The 24,884-nt window shown below is 42.5% G+C and overlaps 1 protein-coding gene and 1 pseudogene across 1 annotated transcript; both read left to right on the plus strand.

Annotated features, from left to right (window-relative positions):
- LOC136626708 (zinc finger protein 850-like) overlaps nt 1-24,884 on the plus strand; it is a 190,551-nt pseudogene that overhangs the window by 163,129 nt on the left and 2,538 nt on the right.
- LOC136624478 (gastrula zinc finger protein XlCGF66.1-like) lies at nt 22,152-23,074 on the plus strand. Its single transcript, XM_066598458.1, has 3 exons — nt 22,152-22,267; nt 22,626-22,805; nt 22,895-23,074. Exons 1-3 carry the CDS (start codon nt 22,190-22,192, stop codon nt 23,033-23,035), a joined length of 399 nt encoding a protein of 132 aa, XP_066454555.1. The 5' UTR covers nt 22,152-22,189; the 3' UTR covers nt 23,036-23,074.

A 24,884-nucleotide genomic window follows, 5' to 3' on the forward strand; every position in this document is an offset into this window, starting at 1 on the left:
CGGTGGTGAAGAAGACTTCTAGTGATGGCTGTTCGGCCCCGGTGTCTGATGGATGGGGCAGACCCCCAATCACAGGGCCTCCACCTCCCCCCCTGATACTGGAGGAGATCAATGTGCAGAAGATCCTAGAACTCACCAACAAGATGATTGAGCTGCTGACTGGAGAGGTGACGCTGCTGGGAATGCTGGGACATTACACAGTAACGCTATGGTGGTATAACGTGTCTGGGTGATGATAGTATCATTGTGTTGTCAGGTTCCTATAAGGTGTCAGGACGTCACTGTCTATTTCTCCATGGAGGAGTGGGAGTATTTAGAAGGACACAAGGATATGTACAAGGACATCATGATGGAGGACCACCAGCCGCCCCCATCACCAGGTAATAGACAGGACTAAATCCACACGGCCTTTATTATTATTTGTATGTAGAGAATGAATTCAGTGGCTGTCTGTGTTTTCTGCAGGTAGATCCAGTAAGAGAACAGCAGCGGAGAGATGTCCCTGGCCTCTTCTTCCACAGGATGATCAGGTAGATGGAGAGAAGGTCTCATGAAATCTCCCCTCTGGTCTGTAGGACGACTGGGAAGGTCTTGTGTTCAGTCTTATTATATGATTGATACTTGTGTAATGAGAAAGCTGGAGATGGCAGGATTACAGCCGACCGCAGACATTAGATCTCCGCATCTTATCACTATTTTCTGGTTCTGGAGACTTCTGGTTGGAATAAAGAAGCAACAGGTTGGAGTTATACAGGAGACCTGCAGCTATTTGGCCCAGATCACTACTGCTGTCATGTCATTCCGGCTCCTCATACTAATTAATGACCTTTTCTGGCCATATAAAACCTTCCACACGACTTCTCCAACTGTGTGATGACTTTTACAATATTTATTTCACAGCTGGTGAAACTGGAGGAAGATCCGATCCCTATTGATGCTACAGAGACACATGTGAGGGGGGATCAGCCGTGTAAGGAGGAGATCCCTACAGATGACCCCCCAGGTGAGACTACATGTAGAGAAGAGTCTGTGTTGTCAGGGTTTTCAGCTGTATATTCCCTTATTCAGCCAAAGACCAAGTTAAGCATTGTTTTCATTATACGCTAATCAAAAAAATTAAGGGAACATTTAAATCACATGAAGTATAAATCTATCAGACGGAGACTACAGTTAGCAGGATTTTTAAAATCCATTTTAAAAAGCAGTCACAAATCGTAGAAAGAATGCGCCCCCCTATGACGCGTTTCGGACCAACGCTCAGTCTTTAGTCATAGTGTATGTGACTCTTCCCTGAACAACCATTTCTGACAATGGAGTCACCCCACATCATACAATCACAGATCCGTGGGCGGCCCATGTACCAGCAATATAGTAAGATACCTGCATACACTAATAATAACGTCCGGCAGGAGATTAATAAGACAACTACAGACACATCAACAAGTCGTGTGCATACTGATACAATTAATAATGCAACATTATTTCCCATTCTAAGGTTTAACCCTATAGGCACCGTGTTTACAGATGGAAGATCCAATGTGCCTCATGGTATCCTTCCAAAAATATGTTCCAATATTCTACTTTTCTATCTTCTACACGTACATCCCACATAGGATAACTCACAGATATCACCTGTGATCATGCATATCGCACGTATATTCTTTAATTTTGAAAAATGTTATTTAACGTATCCAAAAATGTTTTCGCTAAAGAAACACAACGTTTTGATGTGTTTGTGTGTGGAGTCGATGAGATCTGCCATTGCGTCCATGGAACTAAATCAAGGATACATATCTTTATATCCCCAATGTCCAGCACATCAACGATTCACCTAGGGCTGAGAAAAATAGAGGATGCACTTGCTTGAATGAGGAGTTTGCAGGCAACAGCGAGCCTCTATCTCTGTTTATAAAGTAAGCATAGAATCATATAGAGGCTTTATATCTCTATATTCCATGCTTCAAAAAGAAGGCAAATCTGTTTATAAGCCTTCCAAAACACATTGCAATTACCTGTACGGTTTGTGTCGCGTCCACAGAATGAAAACTGGAGGTGTCCCTACGCTCACAAAAAAAGCTGAATATTATGTGATCCTTTCTTCTAAAAGCTCCTGTGTTCTGTAACCTTACTAGCTGTATGAGCCGTGAGAGGTTCAGCTGTATATACTAAATTACCGTCACTGCATGGGAGGAAATCAGCACGTAAATACTCAGTTTCAATGGGGAGATGAAAAACACACACAAAAAAGCTTATTGGCTTAAATAATCAGAATATTAGGATGGCTGTCAGTAGATTAGGTGCTCCACAAATTATTGTGGCTCCTGTCAATGGGAAAACCTTTTAATGTTTGAATTTTAATACCAGCCTTTCAATTAGTTTATAACATTATATGTATCTAACATTTTCATACAATCCCTCTAATTGTTTTGTAATATTCAAAAATATTAAGATCCATTTTATTCTTGGCAGATGACGACGCCCGGGGCTCAGAGAGGCATCTGATAACAACAGCTTGTAAAGTGGAAGATCCTGGTATCATACAAGATACATATGAAAAGCCTGCCATTATCCCAGATATACCCTCAGCCATTCACAGCAAAGATCTATTCTCTGATCCTTCTAAACAGGTTCCATCTTCTGATTCATTACAGAATGTTAAACAAAATAAAATGTACAGAACAGATGTTGAACATCAAACAGTTCACACAGGGGAGAAGCCATACTCCTGTTCTGAATGTGGGAAGTGTTTTAGCCTAAAATCATATCTTGTTAAACATCAGAGAATTCACACAGGGGAGAAGCCATATTCATGTTCTGAATGTGGGAAACGTTTTAACCATAAACCAAATCTAGTGTTACATCAGAGAACTCACACGGGGGAGAAACCATATTCATGTTCTGAATGTGGGAAATGTTTTAAGCAGAAATCATATCTTGCTGAACATCAGAGAAATCACACAGGAGAGAAGCCATATTCATGTTCTGAATGTGGGAAATGTTTTAACCGAAAATCATATCTTGCTGTACATCAGAGAAATCACACAGGAGAGAAGCCATTTTCATGTTCTGAATGTGGGAAATGTTTTAACCGAAAATCATATCTTGCTGTACATCAGAAAAATCACACAGGGGAGAAGCCATTTTCATGCTCTGAATGTGGGAAACGGTTTAACCGAAAATCAAAACTTGTGTCACATCAGAGCACTCACACAGGGGAGAAGCCATTTTCATGTTCGGAATGTGGAAAATGTTTTAACAACAAAGTGTCTCTTGTTAATCATGAGAGAATTCACACAGGAGAGAAGCCATTTTCATGTTCTGAATGTGGGAAACATTTTAACCGAAAATCAAATCTTGCTGTACATCAGAGAATTCACATGGGGGAGAAGCCATTTTCATGTTCTGAATGTGGAAAATGTTTTTACAATAAAGTGGCTCTTGTTAAACATGAGAAAACTCACACAGAGGAGAAGCCATTTTCTTGTTCTGAATGTGAGAAACGTTTTAACCAAAAATCAAATCTTGTTAAACATGAGAAAACTCACACAGAGGAGAAGCCATTTTCTTGTTCTGAATGTGAGAAACGTTTTAACCAAAAATCAAATCTTGTTAAACATGAGAGAATTCACACAGGGGAGAAGCCATTTTCTTGTTCTGAATGTGAGAAACGTTTTAACCAAAAATCAAATCTTGTTAAACATGAGAGAATTCACACAGGGGAGAAGCCATTTTCTTGTTCTGAATGTGAGAAACGTTTTAGACGAAAATCAGATCTTGTTACACATCAGAGAATTCACACAGGGGAGAAACTATAACTGTTCTGAATCTGGGAAATGTTTACAGCTAAATCAAATCTTCTTGCACAGCAGAGAATTCACTCAGGGCAGAAACCATTTTCATATGCTAAATGTTGGAAATAATTTACTTGGAAATCAAAAACTCACAGGAAAAAACTAATATTTTGAATTTGGCAAATGCAGCGCTCACAAATCTCATCTTGTTAACCCTTTCCAATCCATTGTCTGACCTCTGAAGACATTATGATTTAAGGCTGTACAGCTCCCATGTTAGAAGATATTCATCGGGGTTCTCTTACTGTGTATTGCCAGCCTCTCTGCTGTCGGAGCCTATCCAACGTGTCACCTCATACACCTCAGAGGATAGATCTTTGCTGTGAAGGACTGAGGGTATATCTGGGATAATGGCAGCATATAGCGCCGTTGTAATGGCAGAAAAAGAGTAAGCCCCGTAGGAAAACCAGGATACAAATTGGATTGGAAAGGGTTAAACATCAAATAACTTAGAGAATAAGAAATTTTCTTTTTCTCTTTTTAACTGATAAATAGTGCAAGAAAAAAAAATTCACCATTAAAAGTTAAAGCGAAGTTACATGTATAACAAGACGATTAAGAAATATATGTAACTGCCAACTAATGTCTGTTATCTAAACATCATCAAGAACCCAGATAGCACATGTATATACTAACCATGTGTATAGAATATTTCACATTATTATATATATAGTTAAGTCTCAAAACTTGTTACCAATCACTAATAAATCTAAAACCTTACATGCTTGTGTTCTTTTTAATGGTAAGCTATCTGCTCAGACCTCTGCAGATGAGAGGGAGCTGGTAGGTGTTAAGTGGAGAAATAGTGAGCAGAGAACTACACCGAGGAAACCGGACTTTGTGGAACTAGTTGGGACACTTTCTGGATTTCAAAAAGATCATTTCATTGGAGATAATCAAATCAAACGAATCAAATAGCACTGAGACAGACTACAGAGTCTCCTCTCCATCCATCTCATCACTCTAGTTATGTGTATTACAATATACAGGTATGATGTTTCCAGTGTTCCTCAGGAAGAGCCATCAGTGATACACCAGGAGTAACCGATGCTGGAAGGTGACCACCTAAAACAGGGGTGTCAAACTCATTTTCACCGAGGGCCACATCAGGCTTATGGGGACCTTCAAAGGGCCGATTGTCAGACAGTACAGTAAGGGTCCGTTCACACCAGCGTATTTGCGTACATAATATGCAGTGAATAGAAATCATTGATCTCAGTAATTTCATTCATATGATGCATATTTTCACACAGCAGGACCTACTACGCACCCCAATAGGCCATTGAAGTGAATACGTGGCGAATGCACAGGAAACCGATGTATTCACTGCATATTTGCGCACCATTTCAGTGGGCCATCTGCGTTCTTTTCTGCGTGCCCAAATACGTAAGCATAAGCGGTTTTTGATTGCGCAAATACATAGCGTATTTGTGCGACCAAAATGCAATTACACCCGTGTGAACGAGCCCTAATAGTGACCCCTATAGTGGTCGCAGTAGTCATAGTGACCCCTATAGTGGTCGCAGTAGTCATAGTGACCCCTATAGTGGTCGCAGTAGTCATAGTGACCCCTATAGTGGTCGCAGTAGTCATAGTGACTCTCATAGTGGCCCCAGTAAAAATATTGCCCCCCCACAGTGGTCCAATTAGTAATAGCGATCCCCACAGTGGCCTCAGTAGTAACAGGGTACCCCACAGTAATATTAACCTCCTCCCAGCAGCAATATAACCCCCGCACCCAGCAGCAATATTAACCCCTTCCCCCCGCACCAATATTAACCCCCTCCCAGCAACAGTATTAACCCCCACCCACCCAGCAGCAATATTAACCCCCTCCCAGCAATATTAACCCCCACCAGCAATATTACCACCCCACCCCCGCAGCAATATTAACCCTCTCCCAGCAGCAATATTAACCCCCCATCCCCTTCCCAACCCGGCAGCAATATTAACCCCCTGCCAGCAGCAATATTAACCCCCCACCGAGCAACAATATTATTCCCCCACACCCAGCAACAATATTAACCCTCCCAGCAATATTAACCCCTCCCCCCCGCAGAAATATTAACCCCCTCCTAGCAACAGTATTAACCCCCTGCCAGCAGCAATATTAACCCCTCCCAGCAGCAGTATTAACCCCCCCCCCCCCCAACACATCAGCTATATTTACCCCCTCACCCCCCCAACACACCAGCAATATTAACCCCCTCACCCCCGGCAGCAATCAGCAATATTAACCTCATCCCAGCAACAACAATATTAACTCCCCACCCCCCAGCAGCAATATTAACTTCCCCCATCCCCAGCCATATGCTTACCTCCTCCTTGCTGTCAGCGCTGCTCCTCCTCGGATCGTGCTGAGCCCAGGTGGCATATTATCTTTTTCCACAAGACTTCTGCACTATTGAGCAATTCCAGCAACCTGATTGGTTGCTTGGTGAATCAGCGAACCCAAACAACCAATCACTGTGAATCAGCCAACCCAGACAACCAATCAGGTTGCTGGAATTGCTCAATAGTGCAAAAGCCTTGTGGAAAAAGTTCCTATGTGCCCGGGTGCACAGTGTGCAGCACGGCACGCTTCCTCCCTGAGTCCTCTCCTGCGGAACTGAAGAGCAGGGGACTCAGGGGAGAAGGATTCTGATGTCAGAGTGTGCGCCGGGATCACCGCTGTCAGTGTGATTACAAGTGGGGAGCTGCGGCACCCCAGCTGGTAATCACTACAGTGGTGAGCGGCCGTCGGCATGCCGCGGGCCACATAACATGAGGCAGCGGGCCGGATTCGGCCCGCGGGCCTTGTGTTTGACACATGTGACCTAAAAGAAGATTAACTCAGTCCAGAAGGTACAAATTCTGGACAGGACCATTTTAGCAGCATAAATTCAATACCCATCTTCTGTTATCAGTAACATACTGTAGAAACTCCACCAAACCCAAAAAGACTTAAAAGTGTAAAGAATCTAGTTCATCCTTCAATAAGACCCCCATAGCACACTAACTTGCAGTTACAATCTGGAGTAGATAAAGAGGGTCTGGTGCTCCTCAAAGTGTAGCCAATTCACTTTACTGCTGAAAAGGCCATAATTAAAAAACTAATCTTTTATCTGGAAGATTCTTCTTACTCTTCGCACCATGTAATAGTCAACAGATGCTGCACGTATTGCGACCCTATATAAGAATCAGCTGGTGTCGTATTGTGCTCCTGGCACATTTAGTTCTATGGGCTTCCAGGAGCACACTTCCACAGGTGTGGGATGATTTTTTCTGGCTAAGTGTGGAGTTCTCCAGCCAGCCAATTGCCACCAGTCTGCCGCATATGCTGGTCATTTATTCCTATTGCTATTTTACCTCATTCCATTTAAGAACCTTGTTTTTTGGAGTGATGCATGTTCTGCTGTGGTGTTGCTTGCTTGCATTAGTTTCTGGGTGGGTTTCCATTTTGTTCGTGTGAACAGCGACATTGCCAGCACCTGTGTAGGTGACCGGACTCTTTGTGTGATCAGCTACCTGTTTTAAGATGTATGCCTGTTTGTGAACTGTGTCCTGTTTAGCATATATGTTGTATACCAACTAGAGCGAGACAGGCCTCTAGGTTCAGCACGGGGCAGCTCCCACTGGCACAACTGCCCCGCTTGTAGGCAGAAGTCCTTGGTTTAAGTTGTCTTGTTAGTATAGGGACTCATGAGACAATGACCCTTGTCATGGGTTTGTGAGCTTAAGGATCTTAGCAGCTTAAATAAGAACCAATGCCTCGTACAAATTTTAGCTATTCCATCTGCTTATGTGTGTTGGTATTCTAGGTAAGTGTTTTGGTGGTTGTCATTTGTTGTAGGATTTCTGCTCACAAGTCCTGTTTTCAGTTCATTTAGTCGTGGTGGTTAGAGCGGTGTCCAGGTTCTCATGGAATTTGCTGTGTATCTTTCAGTTAAGTTTCCCTTTCTCTTGGTTATTCATACTGTGATTTGGTATTTTACCATGCCTACTGTCTGGGTCAGATAGCAGGCCAAGAGGCGTTCAGCAGGTTTGCAGTTATCCCAGTGATTAATCTGCTGTTAGGTAGGGACCTTTCTCAGTTAGGAGCAGGGTCAATTGTCCCTCTTATTTAGTGTTTTCTTTGAATAGGGTTTTTAATTCAGGATTGCATTTTCTATTTGACTAATGTAGACACAGACACAGAAGATCCCTTCAATTGCATTAGTTTCCTAGGTATGACTATTAATATGGAGAGAATAGGGTGTATATTATGGGCAGACAACTTGGACTCTGTGCCAAGAGGTTGGTCAGGCTCGTCGCACTAATAAGATTATGCTGAGGGAGCTACAATCCTTCCTTGGTAAACTTAATTTTGCATGTCCGATTAGGCATATCTGGTTTGTCAGCGATCAGGGCGGGAGTAACATCGACCCATCATTATATTAATTAGAGAAGAGAACACAAGGCAGATTTGAAGGTATGGATGTCTTTTCTTGAACAGTAAAATGGGAAGTCCTTGATGATTGGGTAAATTATTGACAATTTTGACTGCAAATTGTTTACTTATGCTGCAGGTAGTTCCATGTTCGGCTCATTTTATCAAGGCAATGGTGTGCTGCTTAATGGCCAGAGTCTTGGGTTACGCAGGGATTGGTCACAAATTATTATTTTCCCTATAACTGTGGCGGTGACACTATAGAGTGAATGGGTTTGTAATAAAAAAAAGTTAGGTTTCACGTCAATAATTTAGAGGTGGTGCACACCATTAACAGCCCAACATCGTCTCCCTTTCCTGTAGTTAGTTGGCTGTATCATCTAGTGCTACAAGCTTTGTACTCAAATGTTTGGGTGGTAGCTGTTCATGTTCCGAGTCTTGAAAATTCTATTTCAGACTCTCCCTCGCTGTCAGTGGGAGCGTTTTTAGTCGGAAGAGGAAGGGAGAGTTTGCCACCCACAGCTTTAGAAATTGGTCGATGAGCAGCTAGCCATCTGATTCAGGTGTCATTGGCGCTGGGTACGTTGACAGCTTACGAAACAGCTTGGCGTGAATGGGAAGATTGTTGGGTGGTCTAGTTAGGGGACATATAGACTGATGACCATAGAGTTGGGACACTATTATATTGCCGGGGCGACGCATTCCACTGTGGCCTTGTCGATAGGTCGATAGCTGACGTTAATTGTTTAATAGTAGCTTTGGCTTTCAGTTATAAAATTACAGGCTTATAGGAAGTGACAAAAAAACGTTCAGTTGGCCGAGCCCTGAAGGGCTTCAGATGGGGTAAGGTTCATATAGACAAACCAAGGCCAGTCTCTTTATTAAATTGTTGGACTGGCTGGAAGCTACATTAGAGGGTTTGTGTCACAATGTTTATGAGGCAGTTTTATTTTGCTTGGCTGTTTTGTTAGCCTTCTGTGGGTCCTACGAGTGGGGAACTAGTTTCTACCAGCACAAAGTTTGGGAGAGGACTTTGGGAGAATGATGTAATCTCTTTAGGTGATCACATTGACATTGGGTTCGACAATCCAAGACGGATCGGTGGGGTAAGGGGTGTAGGATTATTCTTGGGCGAGTATCGGAGGCGGTAATATGTGTTCCATTCACCTTCTGTTGTGATATACAACAAGCCCGGCATTGGCCTGTTATTGCGTCATGGGGACGGTTCATTGTTGTCCAAATTTCAATTTGCAGCATTTTATCCTCATTCCTTCTGGATCGGTGCAGCAACGGAGGCCGCAGGTTGGGGGCGAAGACCAGATTGGTAGATGGGAATCACACTGATATAAATCATCATTCGTCCGCACTTTCTATGACTGTGGGAGATATCCTATATGTATTTTCTGTATTTTTGTCAACTGTGAATATACTGTATTTTGTCTATAATGGTTTAAACCTCTAAGGGAAGAAACATCATCCCCCCCCCCCCTTCCACAAGAATTTAAGGAGCAGTGCCTATTGTCCCAAGAACTGGTAAAACCAGTTCTAACTGGCCAAACCTTTTTAGGTTGTCTTGGACAGCAGAGAGGAGAAACACAGGATGTTCTTCTCACGAGGACATATTCAAGAATGAACTGAGCGTGCTCACTGAAGTTCCTCCCAGATGGATGACATCACAAGCTACCTCACAAATACCTCCCTCTGAGGACAACCAATCAGCACGCTAAATAATTGTAACTGTATACTTCCTGGGTTGAAACTTATTTAAGTTTCAACGCGCGCAGAATAAAGACAGACTCTTTTGGGAACACATGATGTAGGCCGTGTGGTCTTTGAAAGGCTCTCCAGGCCTGTACACATATTATCTTAATTTGGAAACGCACAGTATATCCGAAATAGCGAATTTTGCGCTAACAAATTTGGAGGCACTGCTGGGATAATGAAGATACAGAGATATGAAGATATTTCATCGTTATCCGGACACAAGGGGACTTCGAAGCAGAGACGGACAGATAATGAGCTCAAACAAGGTAATAAGCTATTCTTATACCTGTACCATCTCTCCCTCTCTGCTATGATCCGTCCCGGGCCGGGTGAGTTGAAATATGATAAGTCTGTATCTAAAGAACTATGAAATAGATATACTGTGTTGTTTTAATGTTGTCTGTGAAGTAATGTCCTGAGTATTGAATGGTGTGAACAGACTGTACAGGTTAATAAGGAACAAAGAATGTGTAGTATAACTTGTTAAAAGAAAGCAAAAAGGAAAGTTGATATAAGCAAAGTTAGCTCAAGGGTTAAAAACAGTAGAGTGTCCATGCGGCCAGAGTTTCCATTGTGCAACATGTGGCTGAAGAGGTCTCCCTTTGTTATGTGGGGGGAGGGGTGCACATGGAATGCTTTCATTTGCCATGCTAGTAGTCATCAACTCAAAGGATTTTGGCTTGGAGTAATTGATACCAGACAGCAGAGAGGCCTGTCTGATGGAAGAGTGAGCCGGCCGAGATACCTATCCAATTGTAGTGGGCCCAACGAATTTTTTTGAGGACTAGTGCCAAAAGTAAAAGTTTGTGCTACGAGTTGTGGGATGAGAGAATCTCAATAATAATAGGATTTTTCTAATTACGACATAAAAGAGCAGGGTCGAAACTGTAAGTGCTTATTAGAGAGATAAGCCAAACCTGCGTCGTGAGGTGTGAGAAAAATCACAGACTCGCAAGCAAATTCAATGAGATGATGTTTGTAAAAACAACTGGACACACAAAAATGGGAAAGGAAAAAGCAAGTCAATGAGTTAAGGAAAGGTAGAAGGTTTAACAATGAACGGTGATAATGGCTGCTATCTGGAGTGGTGAATATAAGCATGCGGGTGGAAATGGGCATAAGTTGTATTATGTTTGTCATTGGATAGCCTATTCTGAACAAAATATGTAAAAACCGCGGTACATAAGAGTTTTTCTTATATATATACTTTGTTCAATATGGGAAGTTCTATGTACAGTAAATACAATCCCAGTTTCTACTTCACATGAGATACTTATCAGTCTGTGTATGAGTGAATTAAAACCCCAGTGAGTGAGAATTTGTGTGTATAAATGAAGGGCCCGTATGAGAGTTAGATTGTGTTATATGGTATATACTGTTCGAAGGCTAGAAATGAAATGAGGCAAGAAAGACCAAACGCTGAGCCAGACCACAGGGGGTGGAGCTAGGTGATGTAAGGAGATGGGAGGGAAGAACAATAGGAAGAGGTCTTGCTCCACCCTCCACACAGACCAGCCTAGGGGAGAAGTGTGTCTCCATTTAAGTGGACGTTGGTATATATATGTATATTGTGGTAATGTATAGAGGGAAGGTCACTCTTAGACTCCATGTTAAGTCTCTCACTTGAACAAATGTAGGTGACCAAAGGAGGGGCATCTAGTTTTATTCCTGAGGGTAATTGTGTGAGATAATAGTCCAGGATTGCCACAGTGTATATCTGTATATATAGGTTCTTTGAGTATGTGGAGAATTTAAAAATATTGAGTCGTGTTATTTTGAATATTATTGAATTAAGATACTAAAATGAGGTAATTGTGTACTTGAAACACCTGATCAAATTAGTAACAAAAGTTCTATTTTATAATGTATCTCATTTTCAGTTAACAACAGTATTTTACAAGAAAATAGTTACATTTGAAAAATAAGTACATTTTGAATGCCAGTAATTGAGTATATCCCAAATGGTATCAGGGATACTAGTCCCTTAGTAAACCAGTAGTTAATCATCATTGGTGCAGTTGTTATGGTTGCAGATTGTAATAACAATATTTCCTCTCCTGTTTGCAGTATGTTTTCGTACAGGTACCAGAAATGATGTGGGGCCCCTTAATATCATGCTTCCTCAAGGGGTCATAAAATACTGTATAGAGTGCAAATTAAACATCTTTCAGCTTCCAGGCTATGTATGAGACGGCCCTGCTAGCACCCTCACATATCGCAATCAAGTGGGGTATAGTTCCAAATGCCGTTTCATGTCTTTTACTGAATTCAGAAGGTTGAGAGGAAGGGGCAGCAGGCGCAGACCATGACATTAAATAGCAAGCACATGATTGTCGGAAGATTAATGAAAACAGAAAACTGGGTGTCCTAACAATAATGTTGTAACTGCCATGATTAATGTAAAATCTTGAGTTTTACCCATAGATGGTTCCAAATATTGTGGAAATGGACAAGCAAAACAGGCTATGCAGTGGTAACCGACAGAAAGAGGTAATTGTACAAAAACCACTCTTTCCCTCCTGAGACACTCAGTTACTCAGGAAATAGAGGTGATGGCGCTCACTGAAATATGTAAGCTGGCTGCAGGTAAGACTGTTTGTGTCTGCACCGACTTAAGGTACACATTTGGAATCGTATACGATTTCACATCCTTTGTGGCACAGTGGAAGTTTCATGGGGTCCTTGAGTAAGCCAATCCAGAATGCAGAAGAAGTGTCTTTGTTCATCCAAGGAGGTAATGTGTGGTATGGTGTCTTCTGCTTGGCTTACCCCAGGGTTCAACACTGCTGCAATAGGGTTTGTACAGGGATGCATGATATGCGCCCGTTACAATCCAGGCCAATTGGTCAAGGTACCTTCTCGGTGCGAGCCAGACTATCTGTATCAGTGACTGCAGGATGATAGCATACAGCTACCACAGGTAGGTGTTTGGAGTTGTTGGTTTGCATAGACCTCTTTTCATGTTATTTGGAGGCGTGGCTTGAGAAATAATAATAAACAAATAAATAAAAATAATTTTTAACACGCCTAAATATAAGACCAAGTTGAGTCCTTATAAATGTTTTGTTGCGTAGGGCTCCTGTAATAGGCCTATGCCTATTCCAGGCCAAAAAGGAGGGTCTCACCTCCCAAGTGAGTGCCTTATATCAGGAGTTATATCATCAGTCACTCATAAATGTGTATTCTCCGTGTTTCCAGATCAAAATGCAAAGAACCCTTTCAAGTGCTGTTAACCACTACGGTCACAGTGAAACCTCAAGAAAAGCTAATTTGGGTTCATGTCAGACATTGAATAAAGATAATCAAGGAAGGAGACAAATGTGGCCCATAATCCTTTGTTATATGTAGGACCCCTGCGGTCATTGGGCTGTCATTTCTCTTCTTCCTCGTAAGGGATGTGGTAAATACATAACTACTGATGAAGAGGATTATGACAAATCTAGGAATGTTGCGTTATAAAATTTGCTTAACTTGGTTCGCAGTGTTTGATAACGTGAAAAATAAGTAACTGCTGATGATGATATTGATCAATCTAAGATTATTCTATTGTAAACTTGATTGATTTGCAATGTTTGATATTATGTTTGTTTAAATAGTAATAATTAATTGATTAGTTTATGTATACAGTATACAGAAGTTATTTGTGCTTTACTGAAGATAGATTAGGAATATTCATTTGCTACAGCAGAAAACTCATCAGGTCCCTCTGAGCAGAGATTGTTTTATTGATAAATTTGACCTACAGATTTTTGTTTCATCTATTTTTATGAAGGGGTGAAGAAAAGCACACAAGACCCCAGATTGTGATTTTGTTTTGTTTGATTTGCCATAGACTGATTTATTCTGCATCAAATTTATTTGGGACTGAGGAAATTTATGAACTGAGTTATTTCCACCAGGACTTTTGGACTTTTTCAATTGTGATTTGAAATTTCATCTTCTCTAATTGCATGCTGCACCTATCCACACGCTATGACTATTCAACTGAGCCTGAAGAACTGACAAGTGTGCCCGACTGCTGCTAAATTGCCACTGGGGTGATCCTCATACTCTGCATAATAACCGCCAGCAGATGACGTCAAAGGAGGGAAAAGCATCACAGCTCCTCCCTGAAGACCTCGGGCAACAAAATGCTGTACAGAGGCAGCTGCTACATTGGAATAAAGGGGCTCTATAGTCAGCTGTGGATACTTCTGGATATGGAGAATGGAGAAGATTGTTTGATACCAATGTAATGGGCGGGGACAGATTCCTACTTAGGGTCTGTTCTTTGGCTAACCAGGGAAAGCAGTGAGGGCACAATAATCCCCCTGCTTCCCTGCATCGGAGATCCTATAGGTTTAGGGTCTAAAGAAGATCAAGAGAAGAAGAAACAATTTTACAGGAAGAGACATTTGTATTCAACATCTAACGGTTTTTTGAATTTTTATTATTTTTCATTATTTTCTCGAGCCCAGATTTGATAAGATTGGTTTTATGTTGATAGCAAATGGATATATATAGGGAACAGATATTTGGTTGTTTATGTAATATATTTCAGAAGTTGATTAATAGAACTTGAAGATCAAACCATGATATGTCAAAGTACATATTCCAACCCTAAATTGTATGCTAATTTTATGTATCTTGATGAAATATTTGTAGCCCTCCATTTTGTCCTTCATCCTCCATTTTGTATTTTCTTTTATCCTCCATTTTGTATCTTACATACGAATAGCTATGAACATTCATGTGGCCTTCAAACCTGTTTGGTGTAGGAAGCTTTGATGTAACTGTGAAATGTGTATGCGATTTGTTAGTTCTTTGTATAAGATAGAGGTCTAACATATGTATATTGGTCTTACTTATACAGAACAATGCTACCTGCTTTTACTACAGTTCCATTTGTATAGGTTTGTTTGAGCTCTGTCCATATACATTGTATGGCCACGAATCTGTTGAGTCTTGTTAATCCTGTGATACCATCAGCATTGTCTAGGGAATTGAGTTGTTGATTCTGAACCTTTGATCAATGAAACTGGCTCCTTCAGATGGTGGGGGGGTCTCAGACTGATAACATCTTGGTTTGCAAAGCTTGGAGAATATGGCCTATGACTCAGCAAGCTATACTAGCATAAAGATCAATCTTTCAGGAGCCATCTACCTAGAATACCGTTGGGAAACTGTAACGTGTTGTGAGGTATTTTCCTTATCCTGGATATCACCCAGCAGTAGGAAGGGATAAGGCAGGAGGCATTTCCCATGGCGGAGGTGGCAGCTAGGGTCCCCTGTAGGTGGTAGGGAAAGGCCCGAGAACACAAATAGGAAGGAAAAACCATCCAGGAGAATGAAAATACGCACAACAAAGGAGGGAATTGTGGGAGATATCCTATATGTATTTTCTGTATTTTTGTCAACTGTGAATATACTGTATTTTGTCTATAATGGTTTAAACCTCTAAGGGAAGAAACATCATCCCCCCCCCCTTCCACAAGAATTTAAGGAGCAGTGCCTATTGTCCCAAGAACTGGTAAAACCAGTTCTAACTGGCCAAACCTTTTTAGGTTGTCTTGGACAGCAGAGAGGAGAAACACAGGATGTTCTTCTCACGAGGACATATTCAAGAATGAACTGAGCGTGCTCACTGAAGTTCCTCCCAGATGGATGACACCACAAGCTACCTCACAAATACCTCCCTCTGAGGACAACCAATCAGCACGCTAAATAATTGTAACTGTATACTTCCTGGGTTGAAACTTATTTAAGTTTCAACGCGCGCAGAATAAAGACAGACTCTTTTGGGAACACATGATGTAGGCCGTGTGGTCTTTGAAAGGCTCTCCAGGCCTGTACACATATTATCTTAATTTGGAAACGCACAGTATATCCGAAATAGCGAATTTTGCGCTAACAATGACTTTAACCCCTTCCCGCTCCAGGATGTGCATTTACACTGACTCGGCTCTACTCCTCCGTCTCACACACAATCAGCTCTGCTCCATCCACTTTTTGAATACATCCTGATGGGACACATAAACTGCAGGTCACACAGCAGAGTTCTGCTCCTCCGTCTCACACACGCTCGGCTCTGCTCCCCCGTCTCACACACGCTCGGCTCTGCTCCCCCGTCTCACACACGCTCGGCTCCGCTCCTCCGTCTCACACACGCTCGGCTCCGCTTCTCCATCTCACATACTCAGCTCTGCTCCTCCCTCTCACACACGCTCGGCTCTGCTCCATCCACTCTCTGAATACATCCTCACACAGCAGAGTCCTGCATCCACTGAGCGGAGAGAGCTGGTCATGTGACCCCTTGTCTCCTCCCACACACTGATCACATGACGGTGACATCATCACAGGTCCTGTAAGCACAGAACAACCCCACGGCTCCTGTCCGGCTGCAGGTGGAGGTATGTGGGGGTCACAGCTTCCCCTTGTGGAGACCCCGGGGAGGTGCAGGAGATTAGTGGCCATGTAACGCTCCTCTGGGGAGTCTGGGATGTACATAGGAGATGGTACAAGGCCTCTGCAGCGCCCCCTATTGGCAGGCCTGTAACATGACTGGGAATAGAAGCCTCCGGAAGGCAGAGAACATCTCCAGCTACAATCAGGATTATTCGGCCTCCACTACAAATTCGCTTTCTACAATCCGTACAAAATCCCCCCAGAAGAATATAAATAAGTGACACAACTGATAGAACGAGCGCTTTCCCCAAATCCCCACAAAATGCCCCTTTTTCTGCCTCCTGCGGCCCCAGAATCCCCCATGAGGTCTTTAGTCCTGGGAGCCCCTTCTGCTGAGCGGCTGCAGACGGACAGCAGCTTCTGCCGGCGCTCCGGAGGAGTCTTACCCCGTTCCTCGCGGCCGCCGGCTCACTGATGCTCTGGGGTTTGGGAGGTGCAGCCGCCGTCTCGTCGCTCCAGAATCTTCCGTCTGAAACCAGTAAATCCCCCAGAACTTCTCGGCTCGCAGCTCCCGGCTGGATGTGCTGTTTGTAGCATTTAGCGGGAAGCGCTGGACACGTTTTGGCCGCCCGATCCTTCTTCAGCGGCCGGACTCCTACAAATCACTGGGGAAGAAATAGCGGATAACATGTTGTATCTTCATAGCGTCATAAATCCCCCTGGTTAACCCCTTCCTGCTCCGGGGCTTATATGTACACAACTGATAGCTGGCCGCAGTTCAGCCAATCAGAGCCAGCACTTCCTGGAGGCGGAGTTTTTCAGACAAGTGTTGGGGAGCTTCGGGAGACGTGCGCCAGAGCCGGATGGTGCCTCTTAGGGCTTATTATAAGGCTTTTATAATAGGATTTCCTACAATAAAGTTGCATTGCAGCAGCAAGGAAGGCTCCGTAGGGAAACATAGGCTACAAAACATTACAAGCTGCCGGTATCTCTGGCAACCTGCAATATTTTTGTTTCACATTGTCGCCTGCTACAAAACATCGCTGATGTGCAGGAACCTGTAGGAAACCATGCATGATTTTTTTTGCCCCATGTGAAACAGGCCTTAACCTCAAACATGGAGGAACGGCCGTGAGAATCAATTCATCTCCTGTTTCATCCACACAAAAACAGAGAACACAACATCTGCACGTTAATTTCCTCTCCCCTTATTATCTGCAGTAATTGTATCACATGGGATGTAATTAAGGCCCTTTTACACGGAACAATTATTGATCCTTGTGGGATTGGCTGTTTTGTATTGCGCACTTTGTATTTGTACTTGTGTTCTTATGCGCAGGGTTTCTGTTGCGGAATGTGTTGTGTTTTGTGATGCGGTAGTTCCGGCACCGCGGTCACATGGCCAAACTAGATTTTTAAACATCAACAAACGCAGATTTCCCAACAGAACCGCTGCATTAGCTCAGCGCAATAACTGCAAAATCCGCAATTAAAGTGTATTTATGGATTTTGCCGCACTTTGTTATGATCTCTATGCTGAACATCGGCTCAGTTCCCACAACATAAATAGTCGCGCTGCAGACGCATATTTCTTGTGCATCCGTAGCAGAAAACTTCTGCTTTGTGTGAAGGAGATTTGTAAAACCTGATTCTCTCGCCTTGTGGAATCTCCGCAGTGTTTCCTGCAGTGTGAAGGCCGCCTGATCCTTCAGTCAGTTGTTGGTAGATGTGAAACTGAACGACGGTCATTCAGTGTAAAGACGGCCAACGATTGGACGATAAATGGGAATTCATTTGTGTATCGTTAGTAGTTTATTTTATCCAGGCATAAAAGCCCGATGACAAACGGCCCAAGTAAACAGGCAGTGGTTCATCTATGAGTGACTGCCTGTTCACGGTGATGGAGGCGAGCAGACAGAAGAGATCCCCGGCGCGCTCCGCCCCCATTCACTGAACAACTGTGTGGGAAAACACAAGCCTAAATTCCCAAGTATCGGCCTGTGTAAAACCACCCTAAGGCTAGTTTCACACTGACGACCGCAATTTTGCTGTGAGTTTTGTGCAGCAGCGATGTTTTTTTTTTATCACTATAGTCAATGGGACTTTCTAATGTTAAAATCGCAACATATGTTTGTTGCGTTGCGATGCGATCATTGGTTTTGTAATCTGCTTTTTTACTGACTATCGCATCAGGCAAACATTGTGCAATTTTTTTCACCCAAGTGCATCCACCCTGGGGGTTGATTTTTTATCGTTTCGAATTGCTATCTTTTCTCCTAAAGGAGAGCAGTGAGTGAGGAGACTTATAAGGCCAATTATGTTCCTCTGGGTAATATGCAAATAAGGGAAATGGAACAATACCTCCACGGCGCCACCTATTGGAGGGCAGTATTCCTTCAAATCAATGTTAGACTCTTTATACAAGCCTTGTAACAATGACTAGGGATTGAAAGCCAAGCCAGATTTAATGCACTGACAGCTAGGTGGCACTGCAGAGGTATTTTTTTCCATCTCCCTCATTTGCATACTAGTTGATATACCCAGCTTTGCCTGATTTAATTTGGTACACTCTCCTCCCTTCTTAGCCTTATAGGTAATGCCTATTTTTACTCAAATTTAACCCCAGACTGGAGGCTACATCCCCTTCCTAGCCCTAAAGGCATATTCCATCTCGGTAGTCCAGAGAGGCTCCTCATATATACACATAGAGGTGAGGTGGATTCTCCTCAGTATATACACAGAGAGGTGAGGTAGATTCTCTTCAGTATATACACAGAGAGGTGAGGTACAGTCTCCTCAGTATATACACATAGAGGTGAGGTAGAGTCTCCTGAGTATATACACATAGAGGTGAGGTAGATTCTCCTCAGTATATACACATAGAGGTAAGGTAGATTCTCCTCAGTATATACACAGAGAGGTGAGGTAGATTCTCCTCAGTATATACACAGAGAGGTGAGGTAGATTCTCTTCAGTATATACACAGAGAGGTGAGGTAGATTCTCTTCAGTATATACACAGAGAGGTGAGGTAGATTCTCTTCAGTATATACACAGAGAGGTGAGGTAGATTCTCTTCAGTATATACACAGAGAGGTGAGGTAAAGTCTCCTCAGTATATACACATAGAGGTGAGGTAGAGTCTCCTGAGTATATGCACATAGAGGTGAGGTAGATTCTCCTCAGTATATACACATAGAGGTAAGGTAGATTCTCCTCAGTATATACACACAGAGGTGAGGTAGATTCTCTTCAGTATATACACACAGAGGTGAGGTAGATTCTCCTCAGTATATACACATAGAGGTGAGGTAGATTCTCCTCAGTATATACACATAAAGGTGAGGTAGATTCTCCTCAGTATATACACATAGAGGTGAGGTAGAATCTCCTCAGTATATATACATAGAGGTGAGGTAGATTCTCCTCAGTATATACACATAGAGGTGAGGTAGATTCTCCTCAGTACATACACATAGAGGTGAGGTAGATTCTCCTCAGTACATACACATAGAGGTGAGGTAGATTCTCCTCAGTACATACATATAGAGGTGAGGTAGATTCTCCTCAGTACATACATATAGAGGTGAGGTAGATTCTCCTCAGTACATACATATAGAGGTGAGGTAGATTCTCCTCAGTACATACATATAGAGGTGAGGTAGATTCTCCTCAGTACATACATATAGAGGTGAGGTAGATTCTCCTCAGTACATACACATAGAGGTGAGGTAAAGTCTCCTCAGTATATACACATAGAGGTGAGGTAGAGTCTCCTGAGTATATGCACATAGAGGTGAGGTAGATTCTCCTCAGTATATACACATAGAGGTAAGGTGGATTCTCCTCAGTATATACACATAGAGGTAAGGTAGATTCTCCTCAGTATATACACAGAGAGGTGAGGTAGATTCTCTTCAGTATATACACAGAGAGGTGAGGTAAAGTCTCCTCAGTATATACACATAGAGGTGAGGTAGAGTCTCCTGAGTATATACACATAGAGGTGAGGTAGATTCTCCTCAGTATATACACATAGAGGTGAGGTAGATTCTCCTCAGTATATACACATAGAGGTAAGGTGGATTCTCCTCAGTATATACACATAGAGGTGAGGTAGATTCTCTTCAGTATATACACATAGAGGTGAGGTAGATTCTCTTCAGTATATACACAGAGAGGTGAGGTAGATTCTCTTCAGTATATACACAGAGAGGTGAGGTAAAGTCTCCTCAGTATATACACATAGAGGTGAGGTAGATTCTCCTCAGTATATACACATAGAGGTAAGGTAGATTCTCCTCAGTATATACACATAGAGGTGAGGTAGATTCTCCTCAGTATATACACATAGAGGTAAGGTAGATTCTCCTCAGTATATACACAGAGAGGTGAGGTAGATTCTCCTCAGTATATACACATAGAGGTGAGGTAGATTCTCCTCAGTATATACACATAGAGGTAAGGTAGATTCTCCTCAGTATATACACAGAGAGGTGAGGTAGATTCTCTTCAGTATATACACAGAGAGGTGAGGTTGATTCTCGTCAGTATATACACAGAGAGGTGAGGTAGAGTTTCCTCAGTATATACACATAGAGGTGAGGTAGAGTCTCCTGAGTATATACACACAGAGGTGAGGTAGATTCTCCTCAGTATATACACACAGAGGTGAGGTAGATTCTCCTCAGTTCATACACATAGAGGTGAGGTAGATTTCCCTCAGTGTATACATATAGAGGTGAGGTAGATTCCCCTCAGTGTATACATATAGAGGTGAGGTAGATTCCCCTCAGTGTATACATATAGAGGTGAGGTAGATTCCCCTCAGTATATACATATAGAGGTGAGGTAGATTCCCCTCAGTATATACATATAGAGGTGAGGTAGATTCCCCTCAGTATATACATATAGAGGTGAGGTAGATTCCCCTCAGTATATACATATAGAGGTGAGGTAGATTCCCCTCAGTATATACATATAGAGGTGAGGTAGATTCCCCTCAGTATATACATATAGAGGTGAGGTAGATTCCCCTCAGTATATACATATAGAGGTGAGGTAGATTCCCCTCAGTATATACATATAGAGGTGAGGTAGATTCCCCTCAGTATATACATATAGAGGTGAGGTAGATTCCCCTCAGTATATACATATAGAGGTGAGGTAGATTCCCCTCAGTATATACATATAGAGGTGAGGTAGATTCTCCTCAGTATATACATATAGAGGTGAGGTAGATTCCCCTCAGTATATACACATAGAGGTGAGGTAGATTCTCCTTAGTATATACATATAGAGGTGAGGTAGATTCTCCTCAGTATATACACATAGAGGTGAGGTAGATTCTCCTCAGTATGTACACAGAGAGGTGAGGTAGATTCCCCTCAGTATATAAACAGACATATTTCCGCATCTGTGATACGGATGTGTGTTCCGGCCGACCATGGGTTTTACTGACCAGAATTCAAAGCACTACAGGTCCCTGTAATTCTTCGAGTTCGGGTCAATAAACCCTGCGGTAAAAAAAACTCTCAGTCCGAGGAAAAAAATCGCTCATCTAAAATAATGAGTCCTTTTCACGTGCGATTTGTGTGCATCTTGTAACGTACAGAATTGGTACTGAAAATCGCCCGTGTGAATACACCCTTATTTATATCTTTCTTTAAATACACTATAATCCAGAGATTTGGGGTGGTTTACATTGTCTCGTCTTCTCTCCATTCAGGATCCTCAGCTGATATCTTCTATATCAGATAATATTCCAGATTGACCCGACAAGAATGGAGAGGAACCGGGACAAGATGGCGGAGAGTATATTCACCCTCACCCTAGAGATACTCTTCCGGCTTACAGGAGAGGTGAGAGATTTTGGGGATGATGTCACGTTCCATCATTCTTATCTCTGTCAGTCTCTGTTCACATCTATGGCAGAGGATTTACTGCCGATTCATCATAAATGCCGGGAAAATAATAGAGCCGGTTGTTCTGGTAGAATGACAGAAACCCAACAGATCTACTATAAGGCAATTGGAGGTTGTTGGGGGTCATTATTGTTTCTGATCATTTTGTTCTTCTGCTCCTGTGACTGAGTAGAACAACGGAGATGATGAACACAGACGTGAGGAGAATCTTACTAATTGTTGGCCATAACTGGAGAAATGAAGTACTCTGGGAATGTCTGCAGGCATATTTATGGATGTATCTCTTCATAAACAGGATTACACGGTAGTGAAGAAGACTTCTAGTGATGGCTGTTCGGCCCCGGTGTCTGATGGATGGGGAAGACCCCTGAGCCCAATCACAGGGCCTCCACCTCACCCCCTGATACTGGAGGAGATCAATGTGCAGAAGATCCTAGAACTCACCAACAATATGATTGAGCTTCTGACTGGAGAGGTGACACTGCTGGGAATGCTGGGACATTATACAGTAACACTACGGCGGTATAACGTGTCTGGGTGATGACGGTATCATTGTGTTGTCAGGTTTTTATAAGGTGTCAGGACGTCACTGTCTATTTCTCCATGGAGGAGTGGGAGTATTTAGAAGGACACAAGGATCTGTACAAGGACGTCATGATGGAGGACCACCAGTCCCCCCCATCACCAGGTAATAGACAGGACTAAATCCACACGGCCTTTATTATTTGTATGTAGAGAATGAATTCAGTGGCTGTCTGCGTTTTCTGCAGGTAGATCCAGTAAGAGAACAGCAGCGGAGAGATGTCCCCGTCCTCTTCTTCCACATGATGATCAGGTAGATGGAGAGAAGGTCTCCTGAAATCTCCCCTCTGGTCTTTAGGACGGCTGGGAAGGTCTTGTGTTCAGTCTTATTATATGACTGATACTTGTGTAATGAGAAAACTGGAGATGGCAGGATTACAGCCGACCGCAAACATTAGATGTCCGCATCTTATTACTATTTTTTGGTTCTGGAGACTTCTGCTTGGAATGAAGAAGCAACAGGTTGGAGTTATACAGGAGACCTGCAGCTATTTGGCCCAGATCACTACTGCTGTCATGTCATTCCGGCTCCTCATACTAATTAATGACCTTTTCTGGCCATATAAAACCTCCCACACGACTTCTCCAACTGTGTGATGACTTTTACAATATTTATTTCACAGCTGGTGAAACTGGAGGAAGATCCGATCCCTATTGATGCTACAGAGACACACGTGAGGTGGGATCAGCCGTGTAAGGAGGAGGACCCTACAGATGACCCCCCAGGTGAGACTACATGTAGAGAAGAGTCTGTGTTGTCAGGTTTCAGCTCTATATTCCCTTATTCAGCCAAAGACCAAGTTAAGCATTGTTTTCATTATTCGCTAATCAAAAAAATTAAGCGAACATTTAAATCACATGAAGTATAAATCTATCAGACGGAGACTACAGTTAGCAGGATTTTTAAAATCCATTTTAAAAAGCAGTCACAAATCGGAGAAAGAATGCGCCCCCTATGACGCGTTTCGAATCAACACTCAGTCTTTAGTTATAGTGTATGTGAATCTTCCCTGAACAACTATTTCTGACAATGGAGTCACCCCACATCATACAATCACAGATCCGTGGGCGGCCCATGTACCAGCAATATAGTAAGATACCTGCATACACAAATAATACCGTCCGGCAGGAGATTAATAAGACAACTGCAAACATAATCAACAAGTCGTGTGCATACTGATACAATTAATAATGCAACATTATTTCCCATTCTAAGGTTTAACCCTATAGGCACCGTGTTTACAGATGGAAGATCCAATGTGCCACATGGTATCCTTCCAAAAATATGTTCCAATATTCTTCTTTTCTATCTTGTACACGTACATCCCACATAGGATAACTTACAGATATCACCTGTGATCATGCATATCGCACATATATTCTTTAATTTTGAAAAATGTTATTTAACGTATCCAAAAATGTTTTCGCTAAAGAAACACAACGTTTTGATGTGTTTGTGCGTGGAGTGGATGAGATCTGCCATTGCGTCCATGGAACTAAATCAAGGATACATATCTTTATATCCCCAATGTCCAGCACATCAACGATTCACCCAGGGCTGAGAAAAATAGAGGATGCACTTGCTTGAATGAGGAGTTTGCAGGCAACAGCGAGCCTCTATCTCTGTTTATAAAGTAAGCATAGAATCATATAGAGGCTTTATATCTCTATATTCCATGCTTCAAAAAGAAGGCAAATCTGTTTATAAGCCCTCCAAAACACATTGCAATTCCCTGTATGGTTTGAAAACTGGAGGTGTCCCTACGCTCACAAAAAAAAACTGAATATTATGCGATACTTTCTTCTAAAAGCTCCTGTGCTCTGTTAGCTTACTAGCTGTATGAGCCGTGGATAAGAGCAACAGCTGAGAGCTTCAGTTGTATGTACTAATGTAACGTCACCGTATGGGAGGAAATCAGCACACAAATACTCAGTTTCAATTGGGAGATGAAAAACACACACAAAAAAGCTT

The sequence above is a fragment of the Eleutherodactylus coqui genome, chromosome 4 (assembly GCF_035609145.1).
Source record: "Eleutherodactylus coqui strain aEleCoq1 chromosome 4, aEleCoq1.hap1, whole genome shotgun sequence".
Lineage (NCBI taxonomy): Eukaryota > Metazoa > Chordata > Amphibia > Anura > Eleutherodactylidae > Eleutherodactylus > Eleutherodactylus coqui.